The sequence below is a fragment of the Castor canadensis genome, chromosome 11, assembly GCF_047511655.1.
Source record: "Castor canadensis chromosome 11, mCasCan1.hap1v2, whole genome shotgun sequence".
In the NCBI taxonomy this organism is placed as follows: domain Eukaryota; kingdom Metazoa; phylum Chordata; class Mammalia; order Rodentia; family Castoridae; genus Castor; species Castor canadensis.
This window is the reverse complement of record NC_133396.1, coordinates 33,958,652-33,983,387: the sequence shown is the minus strand read 5'-3', so window position 1 is coordinate 33,983,387 and position 24,736 is coordinate 33,958,652. Positions and strand designations below refer to the sequence as shown.

At 42.8% G+C, this 24,736-nt stretch overlaps 1 protein-coding gene and 4 non-coding genes across 15 annotated transcripts in view; all 5 read left to right on the top strand.

Annotated features, from left to right (window-relative positions):
* The first annotated feature begins 247 nt into the window (after window positions 1-247).
* The window catches only part of Tex14 (testis expressed 14, intercellular bridge forming factor), an 89,329-nt gene continuing 64,840 nt past the window's right edge, over window positions 248-24,736 (top strand). For 10 of the 11 annotated variants that reach the window (XR_012438642.1, XM_074046190.1, XM_074046186.1 and 7 more), the window contains exons 1-2: window positions 251-386; window positions 24,511-24,625. Coding sequence is in view for 9 of the 11 variants with exons in the window: in XM_074046190.1 (XP_073902291.1) it covers window positions 251-386; window positions 24,511-24,625 (251 nt within the window). In the remaining 2 variants the exon portion in view is untranslated. Of the gene's footprint in view, window positions 387-24,510; window positions 24,626-24,736 lie in introns of all 11 variants that reach the window. The other variant, XM_074046195.1, reaches the window with a different exon arrangement.
* LOC141414226 (small nucleolar RNA U3) lies at window positions 5,638-5,854 on the top strand. The gene has a single exon (XR_012439294.1). It is a non-coding gene; the product is annotated as a small nucleolar RNA U3 (small nucleolar RNA).
* On the top strand, window positions 18,464-18,679 carry LOC141414229 (small nucleolar RNA U3). Its single transcript, XR_012439297.1, has one exon. It is a non-coding gene; the product is annotated as a small nucleolar RNA U3 (small nucleolar RNA).
* On the top strand, window positions 22,822-22,928 carry LOC141414262 (U6 spliceosomal RNA). The gene has a single exon (XR_012439324.1). It is a non-coding gene; the product is annotated as a U6 spliceosomal RNA (small nuclear RNA).
* On the top strand, window positions 23,762-23,976 carry LOC141414225 (small nucleolar RNA U3). Its single transcript, XR_012439293.1, has one exon. It is a non-coding gene; the product is annotated as a small nucleolar RNA U3 (small nucleolar RNA).

The following is a 24,736-nucleotide window of genomic DNA, read 5'->3' as shown; positions in this document are numbered from 1 at the left end:
AGATATGACTTAAAGTTTATAGGGAGGTTATGAATAGGTTGTATGCAAATTCTATTCCATGTTATATAAGGGATTTGAGCATCTGTGGATTTTGGTATCTAAAGGGGTCCTAGAGCCAGTCTCCATTCAGATACTTAGGGACAACTCTATTCATGAAGATGGATGGTTTTCCAAAAGTGAAAGAATCTAAATTTCTTGTTTGCATTTCTGGTTCAGTTAGAATAATTATGTTGCTCTCTTTTGAAACAGGATGTCCCGGGCTGTTCATCTTCCATTCCCTTGTCCTGTTCAGCTTGGTACCTTAAGAAATGACTCCTTGGAAGCTCAGCTTCATGAGTATGTCAAACAAGGGAACTACGTGAAAGTAAAGAAAATTCTTAAGAAAGGTAAGTACTATGTTGAGATGGCAGATGTAACACAGCTCACATTTCTGAATAGCATTCAGAAAAAAGCCAAGACCACCACAAAATTTTAAGTAAGTTCTTGGAAAAGTCTGAAAATGAAGGGGCTAGAGGCATGGCTCAGGTGGTAGAGCACCTGCCTAGCAAGAGTGAGGCTGAGTTTAAACCCCAGTGCTGCCAAAAAAAAGAAGTAAGATACTCTCTACCAGTGCAGTTATATTGTTAAATAGTGGTCTTAAATCCCTGTTTAGAGACTGTTTTGTTTTATGCTTAGGACCACAAGGTCTTCTAACTGCTAGGCTTCTAAAATTTCACCCATGATTCTGCTTGTTTTATCTTCTTCAAATCAACTCCATCAAGTCTCTTGAGTCCTGTGGTTGACTGAAGAGACCAACTTTCATAGTTTTCTCTGTCCTTGCTCTTCACCTCCACTTGGTGCTTTTTTTTTTTTTTTTTTTTTTTTTTTTTTTTTTTTTGGTGGTACTGAGGCTTGCACTTAGGGCCTTCATCTTAAGCCACTCCACCAGCCCTTTTTGTAATAGGTGTTTTTGAGATAGGGTCTCTCAAACTTTTTGCTGTCTGGCTTTGAGCATCAATCCTGATCTCTGCTCCTAACTATCTAGAATTACAGGCATGGGCCACAGCTGACCAGCTAATACCAGTCTTTCTAGAATCTACCTATTCCACAGAAGAGTGCCCTCAAGAAGTTTTCAAATTTTTCCACTTACCACCATTAGGGTGTGTAGATAAAGTAGGTCACAGTGAACTCAATAATTTACTCGCAATATCCTGGGGATTTTTCCCTCAAAATTTTGCATTATACTTCACAACATGGCCATGTATATATTAATATAAAATTGATTTTCAAGATAGTGTGTTAGGATTTCTAGTGTCTGTCTAGCAACATCGTCCAGCGTGAGAAGCAGAGTTTTATGGTATTTACTATATCTAAGGCATCTCCTAAACCTAAACATTCTGCATCTTTAAATTCTTTTTTTTTTTCTTCAGTTCTGGTCTTTGAACTCAGAGCCTCCACCTTGAGCCACTCTACCAGCCCTATTTTTGTGATGGGCTTTTTTTTTTTCTTTTTTTTTTCGAGATAGGGTCTCTCAAACTATTTGCTCAACTGGCTTCAAAGTTCTTGATCTCTGCCTCCTGAGTAGCTAGGATTACAGGCATGAGCCACCGATGCCCATCTTAAATCCTTCTTGTTTTTTTTCAATACTAAAGATTAAACTCAGGGCCTTAAGCTTGCTAGGCACAGGTCCACCACTTGAACCATATCCCCAGTCCTGCATCTTTAAATTCTTGATTTTCAGATATAGTATGAGATAGATTAACAGGTGTAACTGGTTATCAAAAAAGACTTTCCCCATGTCTGGGAATTTCATCTAAAGAACAGGGTGATACGTTTCTTCACAGTCTAATTGTAGATCTTCTTACTCAGAGGTGAAAATGTCTTTCAACAGCTTCACCCACCTCCAGCCTGTAAGAGAAAACAGTGGGGTAGGGATGTGAATAATACTGGATTCTTTCAAGGTTGGCATTCAGTAGATTTTCCCCTCCTTTCATCCTCAAGCCAAGTACAAGGCCCTTCAGGCAAACTTCCTAGAGAGGAATTATGGTGCTTGCAAATCAGGGACATAGGAGCTTGTTTTCCAGCCTGCTGAATAGCTGAAATATGACAGCCTTCCCCAGCTCCTCCATGGTGACATACAGAGAACCTGGAATGTTACTTGAAGTTTGGGGGTCAGGGAGACTGCTATCTACTTGGAGCAGTCCTTGATGGCTGGGTGAGCATGGGTGACAAACACTTCTACCACTTACTGGGGCAAGTAGACAACACTGTGAAGCTGAGCCTGTGAAGGAAGAATCTCAACAGAGAGGATGAAGGTGTAGCCCTGGAGAATAGGAGCTTGAGGGTAACAAGAAGTCCACAGGAAAGGAAACTGGCCTACATGAGCGCACTGTGAAGAGTAGTCGAAGTATCAGAAAGACCCACTAACCATTTGCACAGAAGAGTAGACATTGGAATGAAGGCAAAAGCTATAAAGAGTATCAGCTAAGTCGGAAGGCCATGGCCCTCCTCCCCCACCCCCACGTTTGCAGTTCTGGGGATCAAAGTCAAGGCTTTGCACAAGCTAGGGCCACTGAGCTCCATCCGCAATTGCACCTTTTTGTGTCATTGATTGGCCTCTACTTCAGCTCTGGAACTATCAAAAACAGCCTTGAGATCAGAGGAACAGTCAGGCAGCAAGAAAAAGGAAAGCTAGCCAAGCATTCCTGAATATGGCAATATGAAGGACAGGAGAAATTAAAATTTCATGAAAGAGCTGGGTATAGCCAGGCATGGTGTTTCACATGTGTAATCCCAGCATTTGGGAGCCTGAGGCAGTTGGATTTCAAATTCAAGGTCAGCCTGGCCTGAGGCCAGTGGTTCATGCCTGTAAATCCTAGCTACTCAGAAGGCAGAGATCAGGAGGATTGTAGTTCAAAGCCAGCCCAGGGAAATAGTTCAGAAGACCCTATCTCAAAAATACCTAACACAAAAAGGGCTGGTGGAGTGGCTCAAGGTGTAGGCCCTGAGTTAAAGCCCCAGTACTGAAAAAAAAAGGCCAGCCTGGGTTACATAGCAAGACCCTGTCTTAAATTAAAAAGGGTTTGGAAGGAAGTGTTAGGGTAGAACACTTGCCTAACAAGCCAGGAGGATTTTGAGTTCAAGGCTAGCCTGGGCCACCCTGTCTTAAAAAAAAGTAATTGAACAAAAGATTTAAGTGATTTGTTAGTTTGTTGTGGTGCTGGGGATTGAACATATGGCACAATGCATGTTAGGTAAATGCTCTACCAGTGAGCTACATCCTCAGTCCCCTCTCTGTGTCCTTTACTTGGGATTATTTCTGTTGACTATCAACTTTAGGAATCTCCTTCCAGTTTATGTTGTTGGAGGCTTCTAATGCTGGCATTGGAGAGGCTAAGGCAGAAAGACCTCAAGTTTGAGGCTAGCTTGGGCTATATGTGAGACCCTGTTTCAAAAAACCAAAGAGAAAAAAAATCTTCTGTAATTAATCTTCTGTTAAATTTATGCAGTGAAATTTTTATTTCTGATATAGCTTTCAATTCTAGAATGTTTCTTTTTTATAGTTTTATTCCTCTACTGAGATTTATCTTTTTTGAGGGGGGAGGCAGTATTGGTGTTTGAACTTAGGGCCTCAAACTTGCTAGGCAGGCTCTCCATCACTTGAGCTACTCTGCCAGACCTTTTTTATGTTGGGTATTTTTGAGATAGGATCTCATCAGAACTATTTGCCTGGGCTGGTCTCGAACCTTGATCTTCTTGATCTCTGCCTCCTGAGTAGCTAGGGTTATAGGCGTGAATCAGCAGGGCCCGACTCTAGTGAGATATCTTTTCATTGGAGCATATTTTCCTTTATATCCTTGAACATAGGATATAGTTGAAATACAGCTACTTTATTTCCAAGGTTTAGGTCATCTTGCAGTTGGTCTTCCTTGATTGTTTTCTTTTGAATATGGGTTACATATTTTTCCTGTTTATTCTAAAGTTGAGTAATTTTGGATTATATCCTGAACATTATCAGTGCTCAGGGGGCTCTAGATTCTATAGTCTTCTTCTGAAGAGGGTGAGTCTGTTTGTGTTTTAATTAATTACTGAGCAGGCAGCTAACAGGTGAATTCGTATTCCCCTGCAGGGACCGGCAGTTCAATTGCCAGTACAATTCTTTAGGTTTTGGTTGTGCTTCTTTGAACTAACCCTGTGCATATGTGAAGGGCTACTCAGAGATTTGTGTAGAATTTATATGCATCATTAGGAGCGTCTCCTTTGTGGTTCTCTCCTTTCTGTGATTTTCCTCCTTCACTTTTCAGTTGCTAAGTTTGCCTGAACTCTAACCTCTGGTTAGCTGATAGAACTTTCTGCCCTAGTTTTAGCCACACTCTAGAGCTAAAAGCCATAAAAAGTCCAAACTTAACCTCGGCTATTTCTTCCTTCCAAGTCTCCCATATGAACCTGTTTTTTTTGTTGCTCTCCAGATGAATCATAGTTTGTTTTTTTTTTTCAGTACTGGAGCTTGAACTCAGGGCCTACTCCACCAGTCCTTTTTTGTGAAGAGTTTTTTCACCATACGGTCTCAGGACTAGTGGAGTGGCTCAAGTATTAAAGTGACTGCTTAGCAAGCATGAGGCCTTTAGTTCAAACCCCAGTACTGCCAAAAAAAGAGAATTGGAAATAGGATCTCCTGAACTATTTGGCTTCGAACCAGTATCCTCCTGATCTCTGCCTCCTAATAGCTAGAATTACAACTGTGAGCTGGGCAGGGCTTCCTAGTTGGTAGGCAAGCACTCTTATCACTTGAGCCACACCTCTAGTCCTTAAAAAAACTTTTTTTTTCAAACTTTAAAAAAGGTGAGGAAAATTTCCAAAATGTAGTAGAATATACCTACCATTTGCTACCAAATTTTTATGCACCCCAAAACAAAATCTGATTGGAAAAAAAAAAAACAACTCACAATCCAGTTGCAATGATGCATGCCTATTGCCCCTAGTTACTTGGGAAGCTGAGGTGGGAGGATCGTTGGAGCTCAGGAGTTTGAGACTAGCCTGAACACACACACACACACAAAACCAAAGAACTCCCATAAATAAAGAGCTCATAGTTTAGTAGTGGAAAGTAAATGTGAGCACACAAAAATAATTAGGGCCACAAAACAAGTGATAGTCACTATTACCTGGAGAGGTGAGGAAAGGCTTCCAAAAGAGATGACATGAATTAAGTCTTGAAATACTTTAGATTGATGGTCAGATGATCTGTCTCTCTCCTTCCCTCCCACTTCTTTCTATGCAGAGGAAATCAGCTCGGTCTGAACTAAGCTCAAACTAAGCTCATTTGTGTGATATTGAAGAGGTTGCCACTCTGAGGCAAGAAAGAGAGAGGGAGGAAGGGAGGGAGGGAGGGAAAGACAGAACAGGCTACAGAGTGAAGTGTGTGATTGGTTGCTATGAGCTGTATGTTAATGAATTCATTGTGGAAGATTTACAAGGGAAATAGTGTTCTAAACTTTGCCATTTGGCCAGTCTTATGAAATATATTATATAGGAGAGATACCCATGATCAGATGATCGATCTCCTTCCCCCAAACAAACAAATAAAAAAACAAAACGGACCATCAGTTTAAAATGTAGGGCTGTGACAGACCAAGCAGAGGCCGGAGGCAGGAAGCTAAGACTATACTTTCAGGGATCATTTCTATAGTTCGTTACTAGAGAAGTTTCTCTGATCGTGTAGAGTACCGGAAACCACGAGGAGGAGACACAACGTTCTCACCTGAGCGTGAAGTTGGCTTTGGGTGCTGTTGTGTGGCAGCTGCCATTTGCCATTGATGATCGTTCTTCCTCCTCCTGTGAGAGAGGAAGAGGGTGGGGGCGTCGTCTGAGTGGTTTCCTTTGTAAGTTGTGTTCTTAATAAGAGATCTTTGGTGAAGGAAAATAAGTTTTCTTGTTTGCTCTTGAAGCACAGCGTTAAAGTCTATGTTGTGTGAGTTTCTTACCATGATCTTTGAGGTTGGGGTACAAGTTCTTACTACTTCTCTCATTAAGCATTTAAAAATACTTGGGGTTTTTAAAACCTGGATTTGGGTTTGTTTGTTTTCTTTTTTGCGGTACTGGGGCTCGAACTCAGGGCCTTCCTGTTGAGTCACTCCACCAGCTCTATTTTTGTGAAAGGTTTTTCGAGATAGGGTTTCTTTATGTGGATTTTTTCTTTTTCTTTTTTTTTTTTTGTTAGTCTGGTTCTGTATTTGCCATTGATGATTGTTCTCCTTCTCCTTTAGAGGAGCAAGAGGGTGAGCGGTCTTCTTTATAACCTGGGTTCTCAAGAAGAGGTTTTTTTTTCATTTTCAGGACCGAATTGCTGCTTCCTAAGCTCCTCAACTGCACATGAGCTCGGATGGAGTGATGCCACAAGTTCTTAGTACTTTCTTTTCTTCTCTTTCCCCTCCTACTTTTGGTACTTTCCTGATTAAGCGTTTTGGAAATATCTTTTTTTTCCCTTCATTATGTGGAGACTTTGTTGAGTGTGGTTCAAGTTGATCCCAAGAGCAGATTTGAAAGTGTGCACAAGCACGGTTTTTTGGTGGGACTGGGGTTTGAACTCAGGGCCTCAAGCTCGCAAAGCAGGCTTTTGATCCACAGCTCCAGTCCGTTTTGCTCTGGTCATTTGGAGATGGGAGGGGGTCTTGAACTGTTTGCCAGGGCTGGCTTGGAACCAGAATCCTCCCAAGCAGCTAGGCTTACAGGCTACAGGGGTAAGTCACCCCCGCCCCACCCTTTTTTAAAAAGCGTTTATTAATTGGTCAGAACAACGGTTTGGGACTTAGGTAATTGTCAAAATCGGAGGGTTTTGCCTGTGACAAAGAACAAGTTTGCTATTCCCTACATTACAGTATTAGTTTTACTCAGTTTTGCATTTAAGCCCCAGTTCCTAGTTGGGCAACTCAAGTTTAGGAGACCTGAATTATTGCTTTCTTTTTTTATCTTACACACATGCTAGGCCAGGTCCTCAGCTTCAGCCCCAGCCCCCACTCTCATTTGTTTTTTTTTTTTTAATTTTTGAGGCCCAGCCTAGCCAATCCTCTTGGTTTTTCATTATTTTTTTTTTTTCAGCAACTTATTGAACCTTTACTGTAGATAAGGTGTCAGGAAAGGGAGGGGGCTGAAGTAAGCCACTTCAGAATTTTTTTTTTTTTTTTTTTTTTGCAGTACTAGGGTTTGAACTCAGGCTCTACCACTCCAGCCATACCACCATCCTTCTTTTTGTGCTGGGTATTTTTGAGGTAGGGTCTCACTTTTTTTGCCTGGGCTGACTTCAAACTGTGACCCTCTTGATCTGTGCCTCCAAGTAGCTAGGATTCCAGGCTTGAGCCCCCTGCACCCAGCCCACTTCACATTTCCAAGTTTCATTTCCTCCACATTTTTATTTTTTAATTTTTTTGGCAGTACTGGGAATTGAACTCAGGATTTCCCACTTGCAAAGCAGGTACTCTATTACTTGAGCCACACCTCTAGTCCATCTTGCTCTGGTTAGTTTTTGAAGATGGAGGTCTCTAGAGCTATTTGCCTGGGCTGGCCTCCAACCATGATTCTCCCCAACTCATCCTCCCAGGTAGTTAGAATTACAGGTGTGCCACCAGCATCCAGTTCCTTGACCAAAATTAAATGAAATAAGCCATATAAAGGGGTCGTTAGTAAGGGCTGGAAGTGTATTAAAGTACTAAAATATGTTAGCTATGTTTCCTTCTCCTCCTTCTCTTACTGTTTAAGTGAACAAGAAAAATAGCATTTGAACTAGTTTTTGTTTGCAGGTGGGTGGGAGAGAGGAGGGACTGGGCAGTCTTTCAGATTCATGTGGCAAGTTGTTTTTAAATGATGTAACACTTAGGTTGGATTTTTTTTTTTTCTTTTAAATATTGAGAGACCTCTTTAGTCCCAGCACTCAGGAGACCAACCTGAGCAAATATGAGACCTAATGACACTGGATTGTTGATCTCCAGTTTGTGTCCTGGCATAGTTGATGATTGAAGATGCTGGACCAGGAGTTAAGAGTAAAGCAAGTGCAAAGTTTATTAAAAAGACATCAATGGACGGGAGGGGATTTGGAAAGCTGAAGCCATAGTATAGCTGAAGTCTAAGGTGCTACCTAGCTTAGGTCCAACTAGTCTACCTTGAAAGTATATTTGCAGTTGGCTGGTGCCAAGTCAGTTCTCGCTGAACTCGGCCATCTCTCCATCCTTTTCCTTATGCAACGGAACATTCTGAGAAAGTCTGGTCATTTCATCCTGGCCTTGAAAGTCTGCCCAACTCATCCTCGCCTTGGAGCCCACTACCCACATTGAGCAGCTGCATTTTGTTATTTTGATAAGGGGTTTCTTATCTTTCTGAGAAGCCTGTTGTTTCCCACACCTCTTTAAATGTCTGCTTTTAAAGTGCCTCTCTCAGCACACAAGGGAGGGGTGAGGATAGGTAAGACACCTAAAAAACTAGCCAGCATTTGTTGCCCTCAATGCAGAGAAACTAAAGCAGATACCTTAAAAGCAACTGAGGCCAATAGGAAAAGGGGAACAGGTACTAGAGAAAAGGTTAGTTCAAGAAGAATTAACCTAGAAGGTAACACCCACGCACAGGAAATCAATGTGAGTCAATGCCCTGTATAGCTATCCTTATCTCAACCAGCAAAAACCCTTGTTCCTTCCTATTATTGCTTATACTCTCTCTACAACAAAATTAGAAATAAGGGCAAAATAGTTTCTGCTGGGTATTGAGGGGGGGGGAGAGGGAGGGGGCGGAGTGGGTGGAAAGGGAGGGGGTGGGGGCAGGGGGGAGAAATGAACCAAGCCTTGTATGCACATATGAATAATAAAAGAAAAAGGAAAAAAAATAAAATAAAAAATAAAAAATTGAAAAAAAAAATAAAGTGCCTCTCTCATCCAAAATGGAGTCCCCTTTGTCATTGCTCCTAAGCAACGACACTAAGACCCCATTACAGAAAACAAACAAATGGACTGGGGAATAGCTCAGTGAGAGAGCATTTGCCTGGCATGTTCAAGGCCCTGGGTTTAATCCTCAGCAGTACAAAAATGGAACAAAAGGCAGGAGGATGACCAGTTCAAGGCCAGTCTGGGCTACATGGTTAAAAGTCTGTCTCAAAAACAACCAAAACATACTGAAGCACAAATAAGAAACAAAATGAGCTGTGCTCTCTGTTCATATAGAACAAATGTGATCTTGTCTAAGGTTAAAAATTTCAAACTCAGTCCTCATGTTTATTAGGGAGGCATTGTACCACTTCTGCCAGCCTAGAAACAGCAAGTCTTTACATACATTTTCTTCATGGGGAACAGGAAATGTTTTCCTTTTTCCCCCCATTTCTCCCCACTTTTATGTTGTTATACTAAATTCTTTTTCTAATAAACTTTATTATTACTTTTGAAACTAGAGTTCAGGACCCCAGGCCCAACCTCCTGGGCTTCCACATGCGTTCTAGCCACTTGCTTCTATATGCCAAATAAAGAGACACAGTGAAGGGCAGAGAAAGATTTACTACGTGGTCTGGGACATGCCATGGGGAGAGGCAAAGTAAGACTCAGCCCCCCATTTTCAGCCATCTTTGGGGTGCAGACATGAGCTTTGACTGAGATACACAAATAATAAAGAGCAGGACATAAAGGTATGCATAGGTAAACAGTCCCAGTCACAGGTGTTTCTGTGGTTGAGGGGGGCTTAGTTGACCATTATCTCAGTCCTTGTTCTCTAAGGATTCCGAACTGTCATCACTTGAGGGGGACAATCTGGTGTCCAAGAGATGATCACTCCTGCTCCAGGGTATAGCCTGATCATCATAGTTGTCCTCAACTATTAACTATTTGGGGGGTGGTCTGTCCTGCAAGGCTCTGCTATTCCTGGGGTAACTGTAAAGATGTTATCCATCATTCCTGTCCTTTCTTGATTCCAAGGTGACTGCAGGAGAGAATGGTTCAGAGCAAAGGACAACAGGAACAAAATGGAGACAGGATACCAAGCTTTTCTCCTGATTTTAGTTAATTCATGGACCCAAGTAAGGAGGTGCTTTTCAGCAAAGGCAGTTGAAGCACCTGGTTTTTTTTTTAGTAATGGGGTTTAAACTCAGGACCTCACACTTGCTAAGTTTGCAAGGTAGGCAGGCACTCGACCACTTTACCCACTCCACCAACTTTTTTTTTAACATATAACAGTTGTAAGAGGGGATTGGTGGTGGTGGTGGTGATACATTTTAAGCACCTCTTACACTTTCACAACAACAAAAAATTTAAACATCACAAAACAACCAATAAAAGCAGACCCTTCTGCCAAAGTAACCTTACCTTAAAGTTTTTATTTTGTAGTTGTTATTGTTTAATTTTTTTCAGTTCTTTATATATTCTACATGTTAATACCTTAGATGAATGTCTGACAAAGATTTTCTCGAATTCTATAGGCTTTCTCTTCACCCTTTTGATTGTTTCTTTTATTATGCAGAACTTTTTTTTTTAACATTAAAAAAAAGTATCCCTGCTGGGTACCAGTGGCTCAAGCCTAAAATCCTAGTTACTCAGGAGGCAGAGATCAGAAGGATCCTGGTTCCAAGTCAGCCAGGGCAAACAGTTCCTGAAACCCTATCTTGAAAACACCCAACACAAAAAGGTGATGGGTGGAGTGGCTCTGATGCACGGATGACACGCGCAGGAATTTCAGATGCTCAGGATTCTTGAGCATGCTCTGAGAATGAAAGCACAGGCAGACTCCAACAGCAGAGGTCGGAAAGATTTTATTTGCAGAGAATTTAGTTGGAGAAAAGAGAAGAGAAAGACTGCATATTGGAGAATGCAGGGGGACCTGGAAACCAGTGATCCCCTGGGTCAGGTTGGGGAGTGGGGTTTTATAGCCTATTTGTGACTATTGCCTGATGGCCGAGATGCCTTTCAGATGCAAACAGGCATTTCCTAGGGAGGAGAAGTGTGTCCTTGACCACTTTTCGCCTTTTGGGACCTCCAGCAGTCCGTCCTTCAGTCCTTCATTCCCCCTCAATGGTTGCCCTAACTGCTGTTAGGGATAGGGACGACGAAGTCTGTTCAGTAACTGCCTCCTGCTGACAGGGGGCAATGAAGGGGCCCGCAGCGTCAGGACTGACCACAAGAGGAGTTGTCGTTTTCATCACCACCAGAGGCATTTGTAGTTTGATGGATTCTAAGCGAGAGAAAGAGAAAACAAACTTGACAAGTTTAAAATGCAAGGCCCAAACACAAGCAAGAGAATAGGGCAACTATAGGCCCCAGAAAGGGTAGGAACCAAGTCCTGGAGGGGAGCCAGGATTTTATTTGTTCCCATACCTGAGTAGAAACCTGAGTTTCAAGAGATTGCTCCCGGAGCCACTTAGCCTGTTGGAGAATGTCATCTGCACGTTCCTCTACAATACCTGAAGTGTTTATATATGTGCAACAGGAAGTATTGGCAATGGCACATACCCCCCTCTTGCTTGGGCAAAAGAAAATCTAGGGCCAGGCGGTGGACTGTTACCATACAGGCAAGGAACGACAAAGACCTTTTCATGTCCTTAATGGCAAGGCCTACCTGGTCTGAGGTGGCTTCTACCACTTTGGTTAGGTTTTTTGCAGTTACATGATTGGCAATCACCCCATAGCTGATTCCAGCAAGGGCTGCAACTAATGCTGTTATCCCTAAAACTATTAAAGTAACCTCCCTTTTATCCCTATGGGAAGCTGTTCCTGTTGTAGTTAGCATTTCTCTTTCCTTCCAGATGGCTGCATGAGCATGCAGGATCAGGAAGGCATACTTAGAATCTGTATAGATGTTGACTTTCTGTTCTTTTGACAGTCTTAGGGCTTCTGCCAGTTGAGCACTTGAATTAGGAGGAAGAGGACCTAATGTGAGGGTGCCAAATTCTGTCACAACTGCAAACCCTGAATGTCTGACACCATTCTTGACAAAGGAACTGCCATCAGTGTATAATTTTAGATCTGGGTTTTTTAAGGGCTGATCAGTTAAGTCAGGTCGGGCAGCATAATTTTCCATAAGTACCTCCTCCTCACAGGAGTGCTCAGGATTTCTCTCTGCCTCTGGTAGAAGGGATGCAGAATTTAGACTCTGACAGGTCCTTAAAGTTATTTCTGTCCCTCCCAGAAGCTGGGCCTGATATTTAAGTAGACAGCTGTCAGATAGCCAAAGTTCTCCTTTTGAGTTTAAAATTCCCCCTAGGTCGTGTGGGGTATAAACCGTTAGGGGGCAGTTTAGGATAAGTTTCTGAGCTTCAAGCACTAGAAGGCTTACTGTAGCATTGCTCTGAGGCATCCTGGCCATCCCTTGGCTACCTGATCTAACTCTTTTTTAAGTAACCTACTGGCTGGGGAGTGATGCCCCAGAGCTGAGTCACCACGCCCAAGGCCAGTCCTCCCTTTTCATAGACATATAATTGAAACTTGTCTTGTATTGGGAGACCCAGGGCAGGAGCTGTCATAAGAGCCTTTTTTAACCTGTGGAATGGATTTTCTGACTTGTCATCACACTCAATAAAGGGCTGGGTAGTATAAAGGCCTGGCTAGGTCTGCATATCCCAGGATCCAAATTCTGCAGTATCCTGTGACCCCCAAAAAGGCCCTCAATTGTTTTAGAGTTTTAGGTAGAGGAAACGTCAGGATTGGATGGATTCTGTCTTCTCCTAGAGATCTCATTTCTTTCTTCAGGACAAGACCTAAATATGTAACCCTAGACTGACACAATTGGGCTTTTTCCTTAGAGATCTTATAACCTCTATCTGCTAAGAAGTTTAGTAAGGATTCAGTGGCTCATGAAATGACAAGCTCATTTGGTCCACAGAGCAGGAGGTCATCTACATATTGTAGCAGAGTAGCTTGTGGGTATTGCCATTCTGCCAAGTCTTGGGTTAGAGCTAACCCCAAGAGGTGGGGGCTGTCTCTGAATCCCTGGGGGAGGACAGTCCCCAAGTGACCTGCCCAGACTTTCTTGTGGGGTCCTCAAAGGCAAAGATAGGTTGACTTTTAGGGTGTAAGGGAATGCAAAAGAAGGCATCTTTTAAATCTAGGACAGAGTAGTAAGTAGTACCCTGAGGTATTTGGGCTAAAAGCATATAGGGATTTGGAACTACAGGAGAGGCACTACTGCTTTGTTGATCAGGCTGAGATCCTGGACTAGCCTCCATTTGTTAGGTCCCTTCCTGACACCAAGAATAGGAGTATTATATGGGCTGGAGCATTCTATTAGCAGTCCCTGTCTCTTTAAGTCTTTGATTATGGGAATTAGCCCCTCCTTAACTTCTGGCTTTAAAGGATATTGTTTTTGATGGGAAAACCAGGAGGGGTCCTCGAGATGAATTAGGACTGGGGCAGCTGTTTGTGCCCATCCCACAGTGTGTCCATCCGTCCACACCGTGGGGTCTACTTGTTCCTCTATTGGGGCACGCAAAAGTACTCTCCTAGGGGTAAAAGAAGCTGTACCTCCAATTTGGATAGAAAGTCTCCCCTAGCAGAGGAGTAGGGGTTTCTGGGACAATTAAAAAGGGGTGACAGAAATGGAAATCTCCCCAGGAGCAGGCTAAAGGCTGAGTGAAATAACGCTTTAGAGGCTGGCCTGATATACCTTGAACAGTAATTTTCTTGGAGGACCTGGGTCTGGGAGAGAAAGGAATAGCTGAGATGCTGGCTTCAGTATTGATAAGGAGGCTGACCTTGTGCTTAATTTGGGGCTCTTCTGCTTTTACAGTGGTTACAGAAGCCTGTATGGGAGGCCCCCCCCCCCCCCCGGGACCCGTCATTGGGTGAGAGGCTCTGACCTCGGTTCCCCTGGGAACCGGGGACAGTATGCCTTCCAATGTTTTCCCCGACAAATGGGGCAGGGTCCCGGAGGTAGCTTTCTCCAGGGGCACTCCCTCCTAAAATGGCCTGCCTGTCCACATTGAAAGCATGTCCTTGGGTTTGGACTTCACCCCAGGGGAGCCTCTGAGCGCTGTGATCAGAGCCTTCTGCCGCTTATCCTTTCTCTTTTCCCTTTCCAGATCCTTCCTTTCTTTTTCTAAGTCCCTGTTATAGTATACAGATGTGGCTACACGGACCAATTGGTCCAGATCTCTGCTCCCTTCAGCCACCAATTTCTGAAGCTTTTTACGGATATCTGGTGCTGTGTTAGAAATTTAGGTCGATTTCCTCTTCATGTGACTCTGGTATAATGTTGGTATGCTTTTGTAAAGCATCCTTAAGTCTCTGTAGGAAAGCTACTGGACTTTCTAAGGGTCCTTGCTGTACAGCTGTGACTTGGGAGTAATGAAGAGGTTTTACCTTGGCTCTTCTTAGTCCTTTAAGAATGCAGTGGATGAAATGGTTATGACTCCATTCATCCTTGTCATTTTCAGGGTCCCACTTAGGATCATACCTAGGCACTGCCTGATCTCCTGTTGGAATTGGGAATCGAGGCTCCCTTCTAGGTATCCAATGTCTTTGTCTTTCTTCTCCCTCCCCCTCCTTCTCCTGTGAGAGCCCAGTGTGAGACAGGCCTGTAGGGCCTGCTTTTATCTAAGTGATAATTGTCTCCAGCTGTGACTGCCTGATCTAGAACCCGCTGTTTCTCCAGAGAAGTGAGGGTCTGAGATAGCAATAGCATTATCTCTTTCCAGCTCAGTTCAAAGTTTTGGCTGACTTCTCTAAATGCCTGGATGTACTGATCTGGGTTTTCTGTGTAATTTTCTAAATCCTTTTTTATTTCTTTACGTTCACTCACTCTAAAAGGAACATGAGCTCTGTCCCCTCTAGGAATTAACTGGAGGGGTAGAGTCCTGTGGGACAGCGTCTAGTGTGTGAGGTGGCTGGGTAAGGGGGAAGAGGGGATGCTGATGGAGCATTAGATGGGTTTTTTTTTGCTCAAGGGAGTTTGGGGGCTTTTTGCAAAGGGTTACCATGGTCTGGGTATCTAGCCTGCATTTGTTTAGCCATTCTGAGTGGTCTCTTAGGAAAAAAAACAATTAAACGTATGGAACTTCGGTCCACTTTCCCTCCTCTTTATAGAACATATCTAATTGAAGAATGGTATTATAATTAATGCTGCCTCCTTCTGGCCATCTTTCCTTATCTCCCAGAGGATACTGTGGCCAAGCCTGGGTGCAGTAAAACTTGAGTTAATAAGTAGGCAAGGGGGATCCTTCCTGGATCCTTGAGGCTTGATTTTCCATCTAAAAAGGGAAACAAGGGAAAATTGGTCACCTTATCAGAGGTTTCTCCTTTTATCTAAGCATCCCCAGATGAGGAGAAACTCTAGTGGGAGAGGGCTCTCCCTTGCTCCTTCCACTGCCACTCGTGGGTAGAGTCGTGGAGGATTTACAGATAGATATCTCAGTTGCACCCACCCCCCTGAGATGATCTTCGACCAATCTCTCATCTATTTGACTCGCCTGTTTGCCCTGCGACCCAGGTAGGCCTAGTTCTCCTCTATCAGCTGAACGCTTGTAATTAAAAAAAACTCTATCAAAGTAACCAAGAGGGCTTGCATGGCCAGAAGGAGGACCCCTTTAGAGGCATGGATGGGGACTCTTGATGAAGTAGACTTTTGTTCCCCTATATATCCTGTGAGGCATATATGCTTTCTATGAAAGGAGAGAGAGCATCTATCTGGAGGCTTTTGCTCTGGTAAGGGGCAAAAACGGAGACCTGAGGTTTTTGCCTTTTAACTATTTTTTTTTCTTTTCCTGAGGGCAGTCTGCAGAACCTGTTTAACTAATCTGATGCTTGACAAAGACAGTTAAGCCTAAATTGGAGACTAGCACTTTCTGATGCCTGTAGGGATTTTTCCCAAACTCCCTGAAGAAAGAAGCTCACTGCTGTTTACAGCAAAGGCAGGGAGGGGGACACTCATCCTGAACTGCCTGGGAAAGGGGAAGGAGAGACTGAGGGTTGAGGAAAAAGAGAGCTTCCAGGCTCAACGCATGAGGGATTATTGATCATCCCTGCTGTCCAGGTCGATCCTGCCAAAGGCAGTACTGGAGTACTGGAAGCAAGAGGTGACCTCCACTCTCGGGCCACGGAAACCATGAAGAAAGCATGAGAGATCTGATTGTCTGTTTGCCGAGGACATAGCTGGAGCGGTCCAAGACTTAACCACCTTTGGGGCCTCAGGGCGGGTCAGGAAGTTTCGTCTCCAGCCTTTGGGTGACACCGGGGAGTGCCCTGGCCAGAACACCTTTTGTGGCTTAAAGACAAACTTTCCTTTCCACTGGCTGTTCTTGGACCTCCCCTTAAGCTGGTCAGATCTTGAAAGAGAGTGTTAGCGTTTAAGGAGAGGAAAAAAGAAAAAGCCTTGGTGCACTGAAGTCGAGTTCCGCCCACGTAGCATTGGCAGTGCAGTACAAACCCCTGCCCGGCCTCTGAGTTTCCTCAGATTGCCTGCTGTACAGCTGTAGTGGGCTCGGACCTTTTCCTCAGTTTCCCAAGGAAGAAATCCTCCTTAACAAGTTAGACAGAGAGAGAGGGAGAAAAGGTCAACCTGAGAGTTCCATCGTAGCTCTCTTGGAAAACAGACTCCACCGGAGTGCCAGACGCTCATGGTCACATTCCTAGGCAGTCTTTCCCAGTTTGGCACAACCTATACCGACCTCAGGTGAAGGCTGGTCCCTTTGTGTGTCGCCAAATATGATGCATGGATGACACGTGCAGGAATTTCAGATGCTCAGGGTTCTTGAGCCTGCTCTGAGAATGAAAGCACAGGCAAACTCCAACAGCAGAGGTCGGAAAGATTTTATTTGCAAAGAATTTAGTTGGAGAAAAGAGAAGAGAAAGACTGCATATTGGAGAATGCAGGGGGACCTGGAAACCAGTGATCCCCTGGGTCAGGTTTGGGAGTGGGGTTTTATAGCCTATTTGTGACTATTGCCTGATGGCAGAGATGCCTTTCAGATGCAAACAGGCGTTTCTTAGGGAGGAGAAGTGTGTCCTTGACCACTTACCGCCTTTTGGGACTTCCAGCAGTCCGTCCTTCAGTCCTTGAGCTCAAGTGGTAAAGTGCCTGCTAGCAAGCATGAGGCCCTCACTTCAAGCCACCTCAGTACTGTCCTTTTTTGAACCCTGAGTTCAAAGCCCAGTCCCATCAAAAAAAAAAGGAGTGATTTATTAGGAAAGTATAAGTACACCTTGAGGCCTGAAAGTCAACTACTAAACAGGGACAGTACACCTCAGAGGGGTGAGGGACAGGTGGTTGCATAAGGGCCAAAACATGCCTACTTTTTTCTTAATTAAAAAAAATAATAATTCAAGACAAGTGTTCTTTCAAAATAAACCTCTTTGGCCCAGCATGGTTATCCCAGCTACTCGGGAGACAGAGGCAGGAAGACAGACTTCCAGGCCAGCTGAGACAAAGGTAATAATGAGATCCTGTCTCAACAAAAAGTATGTGTGTGTGTGGAGGGGAGGTTTGGGGATGTAGCTCAAGTGACAGAGCACCTGCCTAGCATGCACAGGGCTCTGGGTTCAATCCAGCACCACAAAAGAAAACAAAAATAATCCTCTTTGTTCCCTAGTGAACAGTGACCATTGGCCCAGACACTATAGTTTGAAAAGCTGTGCAGAGGAACCAGATGAAGCACTCCGAGGTCCACATGAGTAGGTAACAGGAAATAGAAAATTTAACTTATCAAAAACAGCTTCCAAAATTCAGAATCTTTGTTTGTTTATTGACAGTACTGAAATTTGAGCTCAGGGCCTTGTGCTTGTTAGGCAGGCACTTGTTAGGCAGGCAATTCTACCACTTGACCCTGCCCCCAACCCCCAAAATTCAGAATCTTAAAAGAAATAATAATAATTGTAATAACAATCACAGACACACTGTATACCCTATTTAAAATTAAAAAAGCAATTTGAAACCTGGGTGAAGTGATGCTCATCTATAATCCCAGAACTGGGGAGGCAAATGTAGGAGGATGGAGTTCTACATGGCAACAACCCTGTCTCAAAAAAAACAAAAACAAAAACAAAACTATTTGAAGCATACTACACTTTTTTTTTTTTTTTGATACTGGAGTTTGAACTCAGAGCCTCATGGTTGCTAGGGAGGTACTTAGCACTTGAGCTACACATACCTCCACACCACTTTTTGTGATGGGATTTTTTAGCGTTTTTTTTTGAACTTTTTGCCTGGGGCTGGCTTTGAATGGTGGTGACCCTCCTAATCTCTGCTTCCTGAGTAGCTAGGATTATAGTCAGCTCAGCAGAAAGTGTTTCTAAATAGAAAACATAGCTTCTGATTGGTTATCATCTGTAGTAGGTTAATTAAGAACCTAAATTTAGTTTCTTTAAAACACCCAAAAGCATTCTGAATAGACTGCTTTTTTGAAAGTTCAGTTATATAAAACACTGTGAAAATGCATTTATGTATACTTTTTAAGAAAGAGTAAGGTTGAAAATGTCACCATCAGTTGAAAGTGTAGGGCTGTGACAGACCAACCAGAGGCTGCAGGGGGAAAGTTAAGGTTATACTTCCAGGGGTCATTTCTATAGTTCTTTACTAGAGGGGTTTCTCTGATCTTGTAGGGTGCTGGAAACCACGAGGAGGAGATGCAACGTCCTCACCTGAGCGTGAAGCCGGCTTTGGGGGTTGTCATGTGGCAGCTGCTACTTGCCATTGATGATTGCTTTTCCCCTCTCTGGGACGGGAAAGAGGGTGAGGGTGTCATCTGAGTGGTTTCCTTTGTAAGTCGTGTTCCCAATAAAAGAGTTTCAGTAATCTTCATTTTTTTTTCTAATTTGCTTTTTGGTGTGTGATTTTGACGACAAGTAATCTCTATAGAGGTCAGTAGAGGTTCTTAATGTTAAGTTCTAGTGTCGAAGTGTTGCAGGACAGTGTCTAGGGTCCTTGCCTTCACAGGCCAGGGAAATGGCAAGTGAGGCAGCTGAGTGATGAGCCAAAGCCAGTATATAAAGTAGGGTTTATTAGAGAGAAAGGAAAGGCTACAGCTAGAGAAGTGCAGCAGAGCCCGAAGTCACTAATTCGCTGCTCAGGTGAAGGCTGGGGCTTTTTAAGGATGCTTTAACTCTGGGTTAGGGTATCAGGTGGGTTTCTCCTATTGGCCATGTATTTGCATGGGGGCCCCCTTAGATGAGCTGGTCTGTTTGCCCCTTACTAGGGGTCGGGGAACAACATTGAATTTTGTTTATCAGTCCTGTGGCAGATTTGTGGGACCCTGTATCTCTTCCTCAGGGAACAGGAATGCAGGTTTATAACTCCCTCTTAAGGATGCAGGAATGCGGATTTATAACTCCTCAGGGTGCAGGCCTCATGGGGCTCTCCATGGGGGATGGGCTACTTACTTGTCTGCCTTAGGTATCCAGACCCAACATTACTGTTTTCTTGATTAAGCATTTTGAAGATATTTCTTTATGTGGAGGTTTTTTGTTTGTTTAAGTCTTGTTCCGTATTTCATGCTGCCATTTGCAATTGTTGATCCTTCGTTTACTTTGCAGGAGTAGCAGGGTGAGGATGTTGTCTTGGGTGGTTTCTCTATAAATTTTTTCCTCAAGAAGTTTGTTCACCCTGCTTTTTAGTCTTAAGCAGGGTTGTTTCTTTCTTTTGTGTGTGTGTAAGTTTCTTTTTTTTTCTTTTTTTTGCAGAGGTCGGAAAGATTTTATTTGTAGAGAATTTAGTTGGAGAAAAGAGAAAGAAAGACTGCATATTGGAGAATGCAGGGGGACCCGGAAACCGGTGATCCCCGTGTGTAAGTTTCTTAATTAGTTATATGTAGTTATATGAGAGTTCTCTTGTAATCCTTGATATCCAGGAGGCAGATAACAGGATCGCAATTGAGGCCAGCTAGGGCAAATCGTTTGCAAGAGTCTACCTGGATAACACCCAACGCAAAACAGGGCTGGTGGAGTGGCTCCAGTGGTAGTGAAACCGGAGTTTCAACCTAAGGGCTCAAACTCCTGAGATTCCATATGTGAGGTCTGGCCATCCGCCCCTAAAGGCCAAATAAAGAGGCATGGTGAAGGCAGAGAAAGGAAGTTTATTACATGGCTTGGGACATGCTGTGGGAAAAGACAGAGTAAGCACTCAGCTCATCTTTAGCCATCTTCCAGGGTACAGAGAAGATGTTATCGAAGTTATCACTTCAGGGGAGCAGTCTGGTTACTATGAGATGATTACTCCTGCTCCAGGGTGCAGCCTCATCATTATAAGTAATTGTCCTCATTTGGAGAGGTGGTCTGTCCTTTTAAGTCTCCACTATTCCTTGTGGGAAGTTTCAGTCCCTTGTCATAAAGATGTTATCAGTTCTGTCCTTTCTGGAATCCAAAGTGATTGCAAAGTGACTGCAAAGAGAATGGCTTAGTGCAAAGACAGATACAAAATAGAGACAGGGGGATGCCAGGCTTCTCCTGTTTTAGTTAATTTATGGGCCCAAGTAAGGAGCCAGTGATTTTTAGCAAAAACAACTTGAGTGCCTCCTACAGTAGGGTGCCTGCGTAGGAAGTCTGAGGTCCTGAGTTCAAAGCCTATCTGCCTCTTCCACCTCCCCCCGCCAAAAAAAGTTCTCTCAACCTAGTGTTGCTTTATTGCAACTGCCATTTGCCATTGATGATCATTCTTCTTTTCCTTTGAGGAGTAAGAGGGTGAGGATGTTATGAGTTTCTGTTATAGGCTTGTTTGTTTTTTTTTTAAAGGAAGATTGTTTAGTTTTGTTTTTAAGCAGTATTACTTCTTTTAAGACTGGCGCTCAGGTGGATGGTTTTTTCTTTGTGGGCTTCCTTATATAAGAAGAATTTGGACAGCTTTTGTTGAAAAGTACTGACTCCCTACTTGGGCCCACAGATTAACCAAACACAGAAGAGCTTGACATCTCTGTATCTGTCTGTCTCTCTTCTCCCTGTCTCTCCACATAGATGATTGATAGATAGATAGATAGATAGATAGATAGCTCTTATTATCAAGGAAAGCCAGGAATGATAACATCCTTAGGACAAGGGATGGAAACTACCCCTAAGGAACAGCAGAGCCTTACAGGACAGACCCCCCCAACCACCAAATTAGGACAAAGGATAAAACTGCATCAATGAAACAAGAGTAATCATCTCTTGGAAACCAGATTACTCCCCTCAAGTGATGACAACAAACAACTTCTCTGGAAACCTTCAAAGAACAAGGACAAGAGGCAGAAGTCATTGCTCATGTTGGAAATATAATTCTCAAGTAGCAAGTATTATACACAGTTGTTATGCTGGTGTAGTGGAGTGGTAGAGTGTGTGCCTAGCAACTATGAGGCTCTGAGTTCAAAACCCCAGTACCACTAAAAGTAAAACAAATAAACAGTGTAGAACAAGGACTGAGATAATGCTTAATCAGGCCCCACCTGACCAATCTGACCATTCCATATTTCCACTTTACTATTTGCCTGGGTTGGCTTCGAACCTCGATCTTCCTGATCTCTGCCTCTTGAATAGCTAGGATTACAGGCATAAGCCACTGGTGCCCAGCTCCACTTAAAACATTATAGTATATTGTTAAGTGGTAATATTAGAAAGGACTGTATTTCATACCCTGTTTTACTGTTTAATACTTATTTTCCAGTGAAACCAGAAATGGGGAAGCTATCTCACCATCAGTTAAAAATACATAGCTTTGATAGACCCCAGCAGAAGCTACAAATGCAAGTTTAAGACTATTTTCAGGGATCCCTTTTTTTTTTTTTTTCTGTGTGGTACTGGAGTTTGAACTCAGGACTTCATGCTTGCAAGGCAGTCACTCTACCACTTGAGCCACTCCACCATCCCTGTTTTGTGTTGGGAATTTTCGAGATGGGGTCTTGTGAACTATTTGCCCAGGCTGGCTTCAAACCTCCATCATCTTGATCTGTGTCTCCTGAGTAGATAGGATTATAGGCGTGAGCCGCCCTAGTTTGTTATTAGAGAAGTCCTTGGGAGTGTTTAGAGTGCCACAAGAAGGAGTGAAGTGCTCTCCCTGAGGATGTAGCTGGGTCTTGCAACTGTTATTTGTCATTGCATTGATGATCTTATTTTGGGGAAAGCAAGAAGGAAAGGCTGTCATCTAGTTGTTTTTTTTTTAAGCTTGGTTTCTGAAGATAGTATGCCTGTCTATAGTTCTGTTTTTGTTCTTTATATGTAATTTTTTTGGTATTGTTAACTTATACAAAGTGGTTGTTACTTGTGTTTTTGGTGGCTGGCTGTAAATTGGGTGTTTCAATGACCCCCTTTATGGGTAGCTGCTTTCGGAACCCAGGAAAGTAAACACTTATATTTGCCTATTTGTTTTGAAAGGATGTCACAAAAGATGAGGAAAAAATTTAATTATGTATAACCGTTTGTTATAAAGGATGTTACAACAGGTATGATGAACACCAGATGGAAGAGATTTATAGGGCAGCAAGGAGTGTGAGAAGTAGCACGTATTTACCTGTCTGGAATCTCTCCAAACCCTATCCTTTGGGGTTTTTAATGGAAGCTTCACACATGATTGGTTAAATCATTGGCCTTTGGTGATCAGCTTAACTTTCCATCTTTTCCCCTTAAAAGTTGAGGAGTTTGGCTGAAATTCCAACCTAGTCAGGCTTGGTCTTTGCAATGATCAGTAATTATGCTGAAGGTATCTAGTTGTCCCCAGTTACCAGTCAATGCATTAGTTTACAAAAGATATTCTTATCATTTCTAAAGGGTTTGGAAACAGGGTTGAAAACCAAATATAAATTTAACAGTATCACAGAGATAGTACAATACAGTATATAGGCTTTGAGAATAGATTGTTTTGTGACCTGGCAAATTGTTTAAGGTCTGTACACCTCTGTCTCTATACAAAAAAGCAGAAATAAGAGTGCCTTCTGTGCTCCCTTTGGCAGCACATGTACTAAAATTGGAACGATACAGAGAAGATTAGCATGGCCTCTGCGCAAGGATGACACGAAAATTCGTGAAGTGTTCCATTTAAAAAAAAAAAGAGTGCCTTCCTCCTGTCAAGGAGTTGTGAGGATTGAATTAATACAATGGCACCAGAACACATTGTTGTTAATGATAGCTTTTGCCTCACAGGAGGCCCAGAGGTTAGTTAGGTAACTGACCCATCTGGAGGCCCCAGACCAACGAAGGTGGTCATTAGGACTTTAGTATTTGAATCTAAGTCTTTGATCCTTTGGTAGGTTTTAATTTGTACAATAGTAGCCTTTGGTTACTTTATGGGGGACTTTTAAATTCACCCTTTTTGTTTGTTTTTTGTTTTGGTGGGACTGGGATTTGAACTAAGGGCATACCAATTGTAAAGCAGGCACTCTACCGCTTGAACCACGCCTCCTGCCCAAAATTCACCTTTATATCAACCACTACATGGGTACAATGCTGGCCTAAAATAAACAGTTGTTGAATTTTTTAAAAATTTTATTTTTTTCCAATTCAGCGCTGGGAAGCGGACCGGGAGCTATAAGCGTGCTAAATAGGCGTTTCAATCTTTCAGCGCCATTCCCAGCCCTCGGGCGCACCTTGTAGACGTCAGTATTACTTTAAACCCAATGCGCGACGGAAGTGAGGCGGGGTTGGACAAGACGGGCTAGTGATTGGCTGTTTAGTAGATATATGTTAATTAACGTAACAGCTTGAAGCGTCTTCAAAAGAACGTTGAATACTTTATAAATTCTAGTAATGAAAGATGTTTATTAGAAACCGTATACCAATATACACTTAGCGGAAGCGGTATTGGTTTAAAAGAAACTCACCATCAGCAAAATATGTGTGAGTTTCGTCCACTTGGGAAGAGCGCGTGTTTGTCTACTAAGACTATACTTTCAGGGATCATTTCTATAGTTTGTTACTAGAGAAGTTTCTCTGATCGTGTAGAGTACCGGAAACCACGAGGAGGAGTTACAGTGTTTTCTCCTGAGCGTGAAACCGACATTTGGTGTTGTTTTGTTACAACTGCCTTTTGTCATTGATGATCGTTCTTATTCTCTATTAGAGATTAAGAGGGAGAGAACACAGTCTGAGTGGCTTTCCTTTTTCTTTTTTTCTTACTGTTAAATAGTAGGTATTAGTATGTTTTTTAATATGGTGGCGGGTATACTGTTCCTGATTTTTTTTTTTAATGTAGTATTACTCATTTCAGTTAGATTTTTCTGTAAAATTTTTGTTGGGTAGATAGTGGAGTTTGAATTTAGGGCTGTGGGCTTGCTAGGCAAGATCTCTATCACGCTTCAGCCCTTTTTCTTTAGGCTATTTTCTCAGGTAGGGACTCTTGGTTTTTTTTGCCCAGGCACTTTCTTTCCTATGCCTCTCCTAACCTATTCCTCCCCCGCTAGCTGGGATTGTATGTGTGAGTACGCAGGCTGTAAATAACATTTTTGATGAACAAACACATATTGCCTTCTGGTTGATCCTGTGGTCTTTTTTATGATTTAAAATTTTTGTCAGTTGCTTTGGTGCAGCCTCTCCTTTAAAATAAGTAATTTACCCCTAATATAAATTTCCTTAGTTCCATATTAGGAAGATTCTTAACATTTGCATTGATTCTATAATTGCTTTGCAGGAATTTATGCTGATGCAATTAATTCCCTGGGCCAGACAGCACTCTTTGTTGCAGCATTATTGGGCCTTAAGAAATTAGTTGATGTTCTGGTGGACTATGGATCAGATCCAAATCAGTAAGTACAATAACATCAATATCTAGAAAATTAGGAGTGTGCTGTTAGGTAGGGGCATTTTGGAACTATTCTGACAAGTTTTTATTTATATATGTTACATATGAACATATA